The sequence below is a fragment of the Lynx rufus genome, unplaced genomic scaffold (assembly GCF_022079265.1).
Source record: "Lynx rufus isolate CCGP_SWC_20201006 ecotype Redwood Valley unplaced genomic scaffold, mLynRuf1.p SCAF_2, whole genome shotgun sequence".
NCBI lineage: Eukaryota > Metazoa > Chordata > Mammalia > Carnivora > Felidae > Lynx > Lynx rufus.
In genome coordinates this window covers 137,230,419-137,244,701 of record NW_025814834.1, presented here as the reverse complement: position 1 = coordinate 137,244,701, position 14,283 = coordinate 137,230,419, and the positions used below count along the sequence as shown (strand labels likewise).

General features: G+C 36.9%; 1 protein-coding gene across 2 annotated transcripts in view; it reads left to right on the top strand.

Annotated features, from left to right (window-relative positions):
• Positions 1–14,283, top strand: part of AGL (amylo-alpha-1, 6-glucosidase, 4-alpha-glucanotransferase) — an 82,801-nt gene that overhangs the window by 17,163 nt on the left and 51,355 nt on the right. For both annotated transcript variants that reach the window (XM_047084063.1, XM_047084064.1), the window contains exons 4-7: positions 690–856; positions 1,702–1,905; positions 11,226–11,407; positions 11,771–11,882. In XM_047084063.1, coding sequence (XP_046940019.1) covers positions 690–856; positions 1,702–1,905; positions 11,226–11,407; positions 11,771–11,882 — 665 coding nt within the window. The remainder of the gene's footprint in view (positions 1–689; positions 857–1,701; positions 1,906–11,225; positions 11,408–11,770; positions 11,883–14,283) is intronic.

Below are 14,283 nucleotides of genomic sequence, written 5' to 3'. Positions count from 1 at the left end.
AAAAAAAAGTTACTATATAAACCATGGACTGCAATTTTTTACAGGATTTTTTGAGATGCAAATAGAATATGGTTCTTCAGTTCCTAGGAAGCAATTGTAAGACTCATTGCAGATTCATTTTTTTTTTTTTTTAGTAACCACTTGAATAGTCTTTTCATATAACTTCATTATAAGATGCTATTTGCTTGAGTGCCCTTGTTATTACTGATAGGTATGCTTATTTTTCCTTAATGCAACATTACTAGATATTATACATACTATGTCATTATGTAGAGATTGGAAAAAAGATAAAATAAGGCTTTTCCATTGAGTTTCATTGCAAATTTTTAAATGATTTTATGTGCTTAGAAATATATTTAAAAAAATTTTTTTAATGTTTTATTTATTTTTAAGACAGAGAGAGACAGAATATGAGTGGGGATGGGGCAAAGAGGGAGACACAGAATCTGAAGCAGGCTCCAGGCTCTGAGCTGTCAGCACAGAGCCCAACACGGGGCTCAAACTCACGAACTGTGAGATCATGACCTGAGCCGAAGTTGGCCGCTTAACCAACTGAGCCACCCAGGTGCCTCTAGAAACACATATTACAATGGGATAATTCACCTTCTCATTAGAGAGTCAGACTATATTAGATGAGGATTTTTTTTCCTATCATTAATTGAGAAGTTCTTGTTTTGTTTTTTCCTTAGAAATGAAAAAAGTGGTGGGGGTTACATAGTTGTGGATCCTATTTTACATGTTGGTGCTGACAATCACGTGTTACCCTTGGACTGTGTTACTCTTCAGACATTTTTAGCTAAGTGTATGGGACCCTTTGATGAATGGGAAAGCAGACTTAGGGTTGCAAAAGAATCAGGTAATGTCAGCTATCTTTCCTTTCTTTCTTAAAATAAATGTAATTATCCTCTGTGATATAGATTTCAAGAGCTTTGATTCTCCTTTTAATTTTGTTTCTTAGTATATTTAGTAATAGAAATAGATAGAATCGTATAAAGTTGTTAAGATTTAACCATTTTTAACCTGCAGAAATAGCAAATTATATGGTTCAACTTAGAAAATTAAGGAACTCTAATAATAAAATGAGATCATTATTGTATCTAAGACTTTACTTTGACATAGAACAATTAGTAGTAAACTATTAAAATGTTTTGGAACATGTATTATCATTGTATATAATTTTAATTCAACATTGATTAACTGTCTTCCATGTGGAAGGTGTGTGCTGCCATATATACTGAAGGGTAATATTTTTTACTTTCAAACTGAATATAATATGAAGAAAGAGATGAGAAACTTATTGACATAACTGAAACAGAACACAAGACAGTGGAACATTAAAAGTAGGAGCAAGACATGCTGATATACTTGTATTTCTCTACATGTAAATATATCCATCCAACAAATATAAATTGAACCCTTAATAGTAACTAGGCACTGTGTACGATTTTTTCAAGTGCATTATTTCACTATCTCTGTCTTATATATGAGGACCCTGATATCCTGAAAGATTTAAGTAGACTTGCTTGACGTCACTTATGGTATAGCTACGATTTGAACCCTAGTCTTTGATTCCTTTTCTAGTTACATGGTTGCCTTGCTATTTGAAACTACTTAAGGGAAGTCTAAACTTATATTTTGCTTAGTTTTAGTTTGTTTGCTTGTTTTCTTACAGTGGTCTTTGTTTATTTTCTTGCATTGCAGGTTACAACATGATTCATTTTACCCCTTTACAGACTCTTGGACTATCTAGGTCATGCTACTCCCTAGCTAACCAGTTAGAATTCAGTCCTGACTTTTCAAGACCTAATAAAAAGTATACCTGGAATGATGTTGGACAGCTAGTGGAAAAATTGAAAAAGGAATGGAATATTCTTTGTATTACTGACGTTGTCTACAACCATACTGGTATGAGCTTAATTAACTACCTCCATTAATTTTGATGAGAATATTATATTCTGATTATTTTACTTCTTGCTGTTTTATGTAACATAAAATTTGAAAACAATGATATATAGGTGTCCTTCAATTTAAAAATCACTTTATATAGTACCACTTTTTTTCTTTCAGAGAAAATAAGTGTTAGTTGAAAGTATATCAATACATAGTTATTTTGCATGTGATGATTATAAAAACAGGAGAGTGATCATAGAAGGGACATTTGATCACATATTTCAACTTTCATTATTAATACTTTGCAGACCAACTTGTGAATCCCATACAGCAGCAACTCTGGTACTATCGTATATATTTGAAAAAGCTGAATGACTATTTAAGGAGAAAATTATTGGTAAACTCTTAGAAGTTAAATCTAAAAATTATAACTTTTACATGTTAAAAGGGCTTATTAAAAATCTGTTTGGATCTCAAGATTCTTTTTTTTATTTTTTTTTTTAATTTTTTTTTTCAACGTTTATTTATTTTTGGGACAGAGAGAGACAGAGCATGAACGGGGGAGGGGCAGAGAGAGAGGGAGACACAGAATCGGAAACAGGCTCCAGGCTCTGAGCCATCAGCCCAGAGCCTGACGCGGGGCTCGAACCCATGGAACGCGAGATCGTGACCTGGCTGAAGTCGGACGCTTAACCGACTACGCCACCCAGGCACCCCAAGATTCTTTACCAGTATACAATTCCATAAAATGTATCAGAACTTCCCAACTGGCGATCCTCAGGGAGATGATTCCTCCTGTCATCTGTCAGACAGCTGGGCCTGGAGAAGCCACTGACCATGATCAGCTTTCAATTTAACGCACTGTACCTTGCAAACATTATCTTCTCTGTGTGCCACAGTGAAAACTTCCTAATATCTTAGAAATCAGTATTCTTCACTTGAAAATTTGACATTATTGATAATTGCTTTAACATCTATAATATTATTCACATCCAGTTTATCAAAGTACATAATGACATTATATGAGTTTAGGATATGGCATATGCAGCTGTAACAGAGACAAAAATATAGTGACTTAACTCTGAAACTGTATTTATTTCCTATAAAAGATTAGATAGACATCCCAAGACTGCTGTGGTAGCTCAGTGGAGATGGGGAACTAGGTTCTTTCTCTCATGCTGCTCTCTCTCCAATAGTTTGCTTCCAACTCTTAATCAAATATGACTGCTCCAGTTCCCAGTATCACCTCTACCTAGTGGAAATGAGGAAGGGAAGTCATGACTTTTAAGGGCATGGTCTGGTGTGTGTGTGTGTATGTGATATAAGATATATATCTATAATTCCACAATAAATATATGTGATATATATGTGTATATATATATATTTTTTTCTCATATTTTATCAGACAGGATTCTGTCTCTTGTCACACCTTGCAATGTAGTCTGTTAGCCATGTGTTCAGCTGAACCTTGGGAATTCTGTTACTAAAGGAACAAAGGGAGGGGCGCCTGGGTGGCGCAGTCGGTTAAGCGTCTGACTTCAGCCAGGTCACGATCTCGCGGTCCGTGAGTTCGAGCCCCGCGTCGGGCTCTGGGCTGATGGCTCAGAGCCTGGAGCCTGTTTCCGATTCTGTGTCTCCCTCTCTCTCTGCCCCTCCCCCGTTCATGCTCTGTCTCTCTCTGTCCCAAAAATAAATAAACGTTGAAAAAAAAAATAAATAAAAAAAATAAAGGAACAAAGGGAGAAAAAAATTGGAGTATAGTAACAGTCTCTATTAGAGACTATTTCTGAAGCATTTGAGAGATTCTTTGCAACATAAAAGAAGTAAACTTTGCTTCAGCCTTAAATTGGAAAGTGTTGCAAATTATAATGTGCTTTTTGTGAAATAGGTTTTCATTAAAAAATTACTGTCCAGGGGAGTCGACTTCCAGAGATTGGCAGTGTGAGGGCTTTAGAGTTCTGTACCCAGCAAAACAACTGGTAAAAATTATTTTTTAAAAGAACTGTTTAAAGTCTTTGAAAATTGTTCTAAGGGAATTCAGCATATGGAAAAGCATTTATGCAAGAAAATCTCCTAAATCTCAATAAAAGCAGTGATAATCTGTGACATTTGAACCAGGACCTGCTTCTCCCTGCCCCAGTTCAGAATGATGATAGATCTACTCCTGGCATGTACAGGTGGGAACACAAGGTTCCTTTTCTCTCCAGCTCCCAGTTAAATGTGCAGACTTCCAACATTTCTTATGTCCCTCCCAACTGTAGCACTCTGTTGTAGAAATTCCGTTGTGAGCAAGAGCACCTGAGATGTCTGGGGCTCCCTTCCTTCATCCAGCCCCTACTCATGGAGGGAAAGCTCTACCCCGTGCATGGCAGAGCAAGAATACTGGGCCCTAGTTGCCCTTGTCCCAGTTTGCTTGTGCAGTGGAGCTTCCACACCTAGAGAGGTAAGCCAAAAAAACCAGCTGTGGAGCAGTGACACAGGTATTCTGCCCAGGGGAAGAAATGTGCAGTAAGAACAGAGTAAGAACGAAATTGACTTTATTGGTACATAGCATGGGACACTGTTGAAAACAATGGAGATTTTGGTGGTAAACAAGAGAAGGCTGGTATCAACTTGAGAGCAACATACTAAACCATAGGCCAGCTAAGTGGTCTAACCGAAAGAACCAGAGAAAGAGGCAGCTAAGAGCAGCCCTCCAAGAGTCCTACAAGTCTCAAAGACTGGCCTCAGAGACTACCCCTGCCGAGGGGCCCAAATTTAATTGGATCATATTGTGGAGCAATTTATGCTTCAGCATATTATCAAAAATAATAGCACAAAAGAGTAACAGCTAAGTGTGATTCCAGTGGATGCAAGCAGCTTAACAGAGTTCAGGGAAGGAGACAGTTGAGAGAGCCCTGCTAAAAACCACCAACATCCCAGACTGAATGCAGATGGCCAAGGCTGCGCCCTCTAAGCGGCAACATCCATGGCTGCTCACCGTGCAGGAAATAGACTTCACTGAAATAGTATGGCCAAGTTACAAACAAGCAACCAACGAGACCTGGAAGGAATGGGCTCAATATCCAGAGTTGCTGCAATACATTATCTGAATTGCCCAATTTGCAACAAAAAATTGAGACATGCAAAGAAACAGCAAATGTGACCCATACGCAAGAAAAAAGCAAGCGACAGAAATCGCCTTTGCGAAGTCCTAGATGTCATGCTTAGTCAGCATAGAGTTCAAAGCAATTATTATAAATGTATTTAAAGAATTAAAGGAAACCAGCTTATAGCTGTAAAGGAGAGTATATGATAGTATCAAATGGAAAATATAAGTAAATGGAAAATTTTTTTAAATAACAAATGGGAATTCTGGAGTTGAAAAGTAAATTAAAAATTCACTAGAGGTGTTCAGCAGTATATTTGAGGTGACAGAGTAAAGGATCAGTGAACAGAGTTTATACATTTTGAAGAACTGAAGAAAAATAAAACTGAACAGAGTTTCAGTAAAATGTGGGCCATGTTGAAGCACACCACATCATAGAAATGAAATGCCAGAAGGAAAAGAAAGAAAGGAATAGAAAAAACACCTCAAGTAATGGCTGAAAACTTCCCCACCTTTAAAATTTGATTAAAAACAAGCAAACAAACATGAATCTACACATCCCAAAGCTCAGTGAACTTTAAGTAACATAGATACAAAAGTAGCCACACTCAAGCCAAAGATCCAGGGAATTTTGAAAGTAATGCATACCTTGTTTTATTGTGCTTTACTTTGCTGCAAGTCTATTGATGCCATTTTTCCAACAACATTTGCTCACTTCTCATGTCTCTGTGTCACATTTTGGTAATTTTCACAATATTTCAAACTTTTCCTTATTATATTTGTTATGATGATCTGTGATTCGTGATTATGACTTACTGAAAGCTCAGATAATAGTTAGCACTTTTTAGTCTCAAGGTATTTTTATTTAAGGGATGCACATTGTTTTTTAAAGATATACTGCTATTGCACACTTAATAGACTACAGTATGGTATAAACATAACATTTGGGGGCACCTGGGTGGCTCAGTCAATTGATCGTCTGACTCTTAATTTTGGCTCAGGTCATGATCCCAGGGTCATGGGATCAAGCCCCATGTCAGGCTCAAGGCTGAGCATGGATGTCCCTCTACCCTTCTCCCCTGCTTTCTCTCTCTCTCTTTCTCTCTCTCTCTCTTCCTCTCCCCCTCCCTCCCTCTTTAAAAAAAAATAAATAACTTTTATGTGCATTAGGAAACAACAAAAAAGTTGTTTGACTTGCTTTATTGTGATTTTCACTATATTGCAATGCTCTGGATCCAAATCCACAGTATCTCTGAGGTGTGCCTGTATCTTGAAAGACAGAGGTTGTCAAAGTTATTTGAAAAAACAAGACCCAACCATATGCTGCCTACAGGCAACACACTTTCTTTTTTATCTTTTGAATTATTTATTTATTATTGTTATATCTCCATTGTTAGCAGATCCGATGATAAAATTGACACATGGTTTATGTGTCAATAAATATTTCATTCTTTATACAAAATGCAAACATTACATTTTTTCACACTTTAGATGCAAAGATACAAATAGGTTGACAGTAAAAAGATAAATAAAGACTTACCAAGGGCTGGGAGCTTGGAGGTTCTCTTTCTGCTTGTTCCAGAGACAGCACAGCCTTGGACATACATATGGTCTTCCAGATTGCCAGAGGTGAATGTGATTTTATTTTTAAGCCTGGCTTCCCAGTATTTACCCTGGGTCACAGTAGTTTAGTGTTCACTCCATTTTTGGTTAGAGGTTGTGTTTAAGTCCCCTTTGCCAGTGAGTTGTCCTGTGTTGACGGGTCTGTATGGGATTATGGAATGTTTTCAGGTCTTTCCCATGTCCTGTTAGAATTGCTTCTGAGTGGGTGCAGCCTAGTGCACACACCCAGCCTTCTCAACAGTGTTTCCTGTGATCCCAGGAGGGCTGTCCTCTGCTTTCTCTTTCCTTGGTTCTCTCTATTAAACTTCTGTTTTGTTTGCTATGATTTTTTTTTTTTTTTATATCATGGAGCTACCAGTATTCTCTTAACTACTCTCTACCAAGGTCTTCGTTATTTTCAACAACACCTTAGGCATGAAGTTCTTCACTCACTGTTCCAAATAAAGTCAGTCCTTTCAGGCAGAGCGTTTCATCCTCATGAACTGTCTTTCTCCCCAAGCAAAACACTTGTGCTACTGCTCCAGAGCTGGGGATGAGACCACTTTTCCCCAAGTGCCATCTCATTCTGGGGACACTTGAGGCAGGAGATAGCAGTCCCTGGTCTTCTCAGTTGCCCTCCCCATATGGAATCTTCACCCTCCAAGTGAGCTCCAGCTCCCAGGAGGCAGTTGGAGTCCCAATATTCTTGGCCTCCCGCAGCTGGGTATAACATCCACCCTACAGGTGGGGACTAGGTGGAGGAAGGGAGCCAAGATTTTCTCTGCCTGCCTACTTGGAATGGAGCTTCTACAAAATAGGGTTGGAGGGAGTGAGAAACACAGGAAGCCTGCCTCCCCCAGCGTGAAACTGTAACCCCAGACTGGGAGTTGTGGAAAGGGGGAGTCTCCATGTTGGCCATGCCTTCCCGGAGTAGAGCACCTGGCATACAGCTTCCATAACACGTGGCTGGTTGGGAGAGTTAAGGGAGAAGGTTGTAGTTCACATGCCACAGACTGTTGCTATTCTTGCCAAGATTTGGTAGATTTTCTTAAATAAATGTTTCTCCATATGCTGAAAACCCTTAGGACAATTTCCAGAGACTGTAAATGATTATATTTTATAATTTTTGCTATTTAAATTGTGGTTTTGCTCCAGAGAATGTCTGCTAAGTTCCTCACTGCACCACTTTAGAAATCCATGTTTCATTTTTGATTTTGATATATATTAAGATGTAGTTTGGTTTGACCTCTCTTTCAGGTGGAATTAATGTTTAGAATTCCTTCATTTTACAGTTGATTTTGTTTCAAAAAATTGAGATAAGTAACAAAGTTTCAGGATTTTGCCATTTAAAAAATTAGGGTAGCCTTAGTATTCTTAATAAATGAAAATCCTAACTAGATATAATCATCATTACATTTTTCTCCTACATCTTGAATTCTAATAATATGATGATGAATCTAGGGAAATGCAGCTTGATTCATAATTAAATAACTATTAATTTAACTTACTGCGACATCTCTGTTTCTTATATATCCTGTCTCCATCCAAGTGTTTATTATGGATATGGATAAATAATAAGTAAGTAAATTATGTACCACATTATTTACTAAATAAATGACTGAAACTAAAAATAATGATTTTTAAACTCTGCAAGGATTGTAATAGTGCTCAGCTGAGTGAATGAGGTATGAACACATTCATCTCAGCAGAAGAACAGAGTGGTTAAGACTGCAGGGTCTGAAGAATCTTGCCCAAGTACTTTCCTGGCTGTATGACTTTGACTGAGTTACTTATCTCTCTATGCCTCAGTTCTTCCCCTGGTAAAGGAACATAACTGTATGCCCTACATTATGCTATAGGACATGAGGATTAATAAATTAGTGCATATAGCTGCTTAGAACAGTTCCTGGCATATGGTAGGTATTCAGTAGTTGTTACTACTGTTTGTTTCATGTACATTAACCACTCATGCTTCTCTGTGAATTCGGGGTCATTACTCTATTTCAAAGATGAAACAAAATATGTATAACTTTTATTTGTTTATTTAAAAATTAAAACACATATTCTTTAATGTTGCAAATACTTGGAATACCTTGCAAACTCCTCTGGTTCTGATCCTAAACTTACTGATACAAATGAATGATAAGATGTAAGCTCCATCCTTGTACTCTCAGTGTGTTTCTTTTTAGCAATTTCTGAGCCTGGCTTTTATCAGTCTTACCAAAACGACAAATCTTATCAACCATTCAAGATTAGCTATCCAAAGAGGTTGCCTGTGAGAGAACTGAATTTTATTCTGTCAGAATTGTCTCAGCACAATAAAATCAATCAAACAAACAAAAAAACCCACCTGTCTAGAATGAAAAAGCTCCATGAGGACAGGAGCCTTGCTCACTTTTGCCGCATAATATCCATCTCCCAAAAAAGTGCCTAAGATATATCACATTTTAAGTGTAGATATATGCAGAGATATGAATGGATTTTGAGTTACTATGCTGTCCTCTGGCAGTGCTACCCATCAAGTGCCTGGGTAGATGTGCCTGGGCCTTGGCCGGAGCTGGACAGGTTTGAGATGTGGGTATTAAGAAGAGTGGCTGTGATGAGGAAGGGCATATTTAGAGAAAGAGAAGGACTAAGATGTAATAAACCTCCCACAAAGTTTAATAAACATGAGAAGAGGGGCACCTGGGTGACTCAGTCAGTTAAGCATCTGACTCTAGCTCAGGTCATGATCTCATGGTTCGTGGGTTCAAGCCCCACGTCGGGCTCTGTGCTGACAGCTCAGAGCCTGGTTCAGATTCTGTGTCTCCTTGTCTCTCTGCCCCTCCACCAATTGTGCTCTCTCTCGCTCACTCTCTCTCTTTCTCTCTCTGAAAAATAAAAATTTAAGAAAAAAAAATGAAGAGAAGGGCCAAAAGAGAGGAGGAAAAATAAAAAAACACCAAGATAATGATACCTTTTGTAAATCAGGGAAGAGGTGTTTTGTAAATCAGTGAAGGACTAATCAATAATGGCAGATGTTATAGAGGTTAAACTGATGAAGTTGAGAAAGTAGCACTGAATTTCATGATTAGGAAGCTTAGAGTAATCTCAGTGGAGTGATGGATGCAGAAGCAGATTAAAGTGGGAAAAGGAACAAGACTGTGGGGAGACAGTGGAAGCAGATACAGATTGGATTTCCTAGACATTTGATCTTGATATTAACAGACTGCAGAAGTCAGAGAAATAACTGAGTTTGGATAGAATGTGTATTTGTATTTTTAGCCTTAGGGAGATACAATCATATTTAAAGACCCAGAGGAAGAAACCACACCTCCCTCCTCCCCAAAAATACAAGAAGAAATGATTGTATAGGAAAAAAAGGTGTAAATGACATTTTGAATTCTAAAGATTGGTAGTATATAGAACTAGAGCTTAGGTGAGGCCAAAGAAGGGCCCTCTCATTCAGGAGACTAAAGAAGAGAGGCATCTGGGGAAAAGGGAGATGGATATTCTAGAACCTGTCACGGAGCAGCCTAAACCAGAGTGAAGATTCAGGTAACTTTCTGCTTTAACAAGGACAGTGAACTTGAAATTGGGTGGAAGCCCTGTCTGTCTTGCAGGGAAATATTGTTTTCAGGCTTATAAGGAACATTCCAAAAAATAGTTGGCTCAAGGACCATCAAAATGGGCTGAGGACAAGACCCTTCTTAACTCCCACAATAGTAAACATGTTATTAGAAGGGTGTTAATAAGTTAATGTTGCATCTTACAATTAAAAATTCTTACAACAGAAAAAAAAAAAGGTATGGTGAAGTGGATGACAGGATACCACAACCAAAAAAAATGTTTTTCAAATTGCAGTATCATAAATTACTATAAATATTTTAAGTTAATATCAAATATTTAATATAAAACATAACATTAATATGTAATATACAATTTCTTTTTTTTTTTTTAATTTTTTTTTTTCAACGTTTATTTATTTTTGGGACAGAGAGAGACAGAGCATGAACGGGGGAGGAGCAGAGAGAGCGGGAGACACAGAATCGGAAACAGGCTCCAGGCTCCGAGCCATCAGCCCAGAGCCTGACGCGGGGCTCGAACTCCCGGACCGCGAGATCGTGACCTGGCTGAAGTCGGACGCTCAACCGACTGCGCCACCCAGGCGCCCCTACAATTTCTATAATATATTTAAATATTGTTTCTAATATATAAGAAAATCAGTGGTGGGGGCACTTGGGTGACCCAATCAGTTAAACGTCCAATCTTGATCACAGCTCAGGTCTTGATCTCAGGGTTGTGAGTTCAAGCCCCGCATTGAGCTCCACGCTAGGCGTGAAGCCTACTTGGAAAGAGAGAGAGAAAGAGAGAGAGAGAGAGAGAGAGAGGAAGAAAGAAAGAAAGAAAGAAAGAAAGAAAGAAAGAAAGAAAGAAAGAAAGAGAAAAAGAAAGGGCAAGCAAAGAAAAGAAAGGGAGAGGGAGAGAGGAAGGAAGAGAAAGGGGAGGGAGGAAGGAAGAAAGAAAGGAGGGAGGGAGGAAGGAAAGGAAGGAAGGAAGGAAACGAGTGGTGGATGTTGATATTTTATTTCATCTTAAAACTTAACATAGATACCAACTTGAGTTTAATTACAAGATATTCTTTTATGTTTCCTTTTTCTTTAAGCTGCTAATAGTAAATGGATCCACGAACATCCAGAAAGTGCATATAACCTTGTAAATTCTCCACACTTAAAACCTGCCTGGGTCTTAGACAGAGCACTGTGGCATTTATCCTGTGACGTTGCAGAAGGGAAATACAAAGAAAAAGGAGTACCTGCTTTGATTGAAAATGATCATCAAATGAATGTCAGTATGTATAGAGGAGTACCACACTGAAACAGAATAACAGAATTTCTTTTTTTAAATATAATTTGTCAAATTGGCTTACATACAACACCCAGTGCTCATCCCAACAAGGGCCCTCCTCAATGCCCATCACCCATTTTCCCTCTTCTCCACCACTCCCCGCCCCCCCGTCCACCCTCAGTTTGTTCTCTGTATTTAAGAGTCTCATGTGGTTTGCCTCCCTTCCTCTCTCAGAATAACAGAATTTCTAAAGTACAAATTAAATATATGGTTGAAAATTACTTAGAGTCTATCTTTATTATGGTAAATATGTTTTGAGAAAAGATTTTGAATATATTTTTTTCAACTATTGAAATTTTTCAGTGCATTCGAAAAATAATTTGGGAGGATATTTTTCCAAGGATTCAACTCTGGGAATTTTTCCAAGTGGACGTTCACAAAGCAGTTGAGCAATTTAGAGGACTTCTTACACAAGGTAAGTGATACACATTAGAATGTTCCTAGCAATTAAAAAAAAAAATTACTCTTAAAGGGATAGCTCTTCTTTTCTAAGGTTAAGACATTATTAAATCTGTTATCATTATATGATATTTGTGTTACTATAAACTGATTGTGGAAGCTGAGAGTTAGCAGAGACATCTAAAGAGTATGTCATAATAATACATAACACAATAATTTCTCTTGGGGACTGTTTCTTACTATTGGTTCCTTAGCACAGTGCTCAGAATATAATAGAGCTCAGTATATGTTTGTTAAATACATGAATGGGAGGGGAGTAGAGCAGATTATTTCAGCTGCCGAAAGCTCAAAACAGGCTTTGAAACAGAGAAATGTAGTGTTCTGTTGGCTAAAGTAGAAAACTGAGGTAGAAGGGCTTCCAGCTGATGGGGCCCACCATTAAGGCTACCTACCCACTAGTAAGACTGACCCAGATAATAGCAAGGAGCAGATCTTCAGTTCCGGACATAACTAAACTAAAGAAGTGAATCATTGTGTCCCTGACAAAGGAGGAGAGTAAAAGTCAGGCTCAAAGGGTTTTGAGGAGGCAAATTAGAGAGAAATATCATAAAGATGTATCTACAATTAGTGTAGGACAGCCTAACAGCAAGGATATTGCTGGCTCTTAAAATAAGAAATTCTCTTCCTCATCTAGAATCTAGAGCTAGAATAATACCCAGAAATACTACTTTCAAAGGAGAAGTCAGGGGGCACCTGGGGGGCTCAGTTGGTTGAGCGACTGACTCTTGATTTTAGCTCAGGTCATGATCCCAGGGTCATGGAATCGAGCCCTGTGTCAGACTCTGTGCTGAGAGTGGAGCCTGAGTGGGATTCTCTCTCTGTACCTCTGCCTCTCTTTCCAGCTCACGCTCTCTTTCTCTCTCAAATAAAATAAAATAAAATAAAATAAAATAAAATAAAATAGAATAGAATAGAATAAAATAAAATAAAATAAAATAAAATAAAATAGAATAAAATAAAATAATAGAATAAATAAAATAAAATAAAATAAAATAAAATAAAATAAAATAAAATAAAATAAAATAAAAATAAAATCCATTTCCTCTTAACACCAAAAAAGGAAAAGTCCATATTACTTGAGGTCTAGAAGCTTAAGGTCAGATTCACACTTCAGCTTTCCCAATTGTGTAACATCTTGATACATGAAATTTTTATATTAACTTTTCTTCATGTTTCATTTTACTAAAAGGCCTCTATCTTCTCTTCCCTCTGATATTTATAAGCTGTATTATTTAAATGCAATAGTGTGTACTCATAGTAAAGAAAAAACAAACAGTACAAAAATACAATTAAAAAAATGTGTGCCTTCTTCTCCCTCAGAACTCAATTCTTAGAGGGAACTATGTACCAATTAATAGTTTTTGTGTTTCTTTTCAGACTCTTTTTGAAAGGAATTAAAATTTTATATACATTTTTTATAATTGTGTATGTATAAATTAAATATATGTTTTATATCTCTTATACACACACAGAAGACTACAGCTTACAGACTGTTTAAACAGTGAACTTCTTTAGCCTTTTCTATAAATTATTTCCAGTTTTTTCATCATTCTTTCATTCATTTAACACTTATCTTTTAAACCACCTACTACATACTAGGTACTCTTCCCGGCATGAGGATTCAGTGGTGAACACAGCAAGCCCTTACTTTAGTAGAACTTATATCCTTATAAGCAGTATTGTAGAAAATATATCCTTGTATGTGTTTTTACTTATGTGAATAAATCTGCAGAATACATTGTTAGACACAGAATTTCTGGGTCAAAGAAATCACTACTACATCATCACTATTACATCATCACTAAATATACCCTCACCAACAAGATACCATTAATCTTTATAATCTTTGTCAATTGGACAAAACATTCCTTATTTTAATTTGCAGCTTTTTGCTCATTAGTGAAGTATCTTTTCACTTGTTACTTTACCATTTTTCCATTAATTTTATATGAATGTTCTTTCCCTATTTTTCTGTTAGGTTGGGGTTATTTGACATTTTCACATTGACTTATTATTATTGGTGATTCCTTATTATACTGGCCTCACATATGCCCTCCTAGTATGCTGTTGATCCTTTAACTCTTGATTTATGGAGGTATTTTTTTCAGTATAGTCAAATTTGTCAGTCTTGTCTTTTATGGCTTCTGATTTCACATCATGCTGAGAAAAATCCTTCCATCAACATTGTTTTCTTCTAATAATCTTATTTATATTTTACATTTAAATGTTCAATACACCTGTAATTTATTTTTGTATATTATATAAGGTATTTATTTTTATTCAGAAAATGATATTGAATTTATAATCCATCCTTTTTTACTGATTTGTAGTACCGCCATAAATCCTTCATAGTGTAG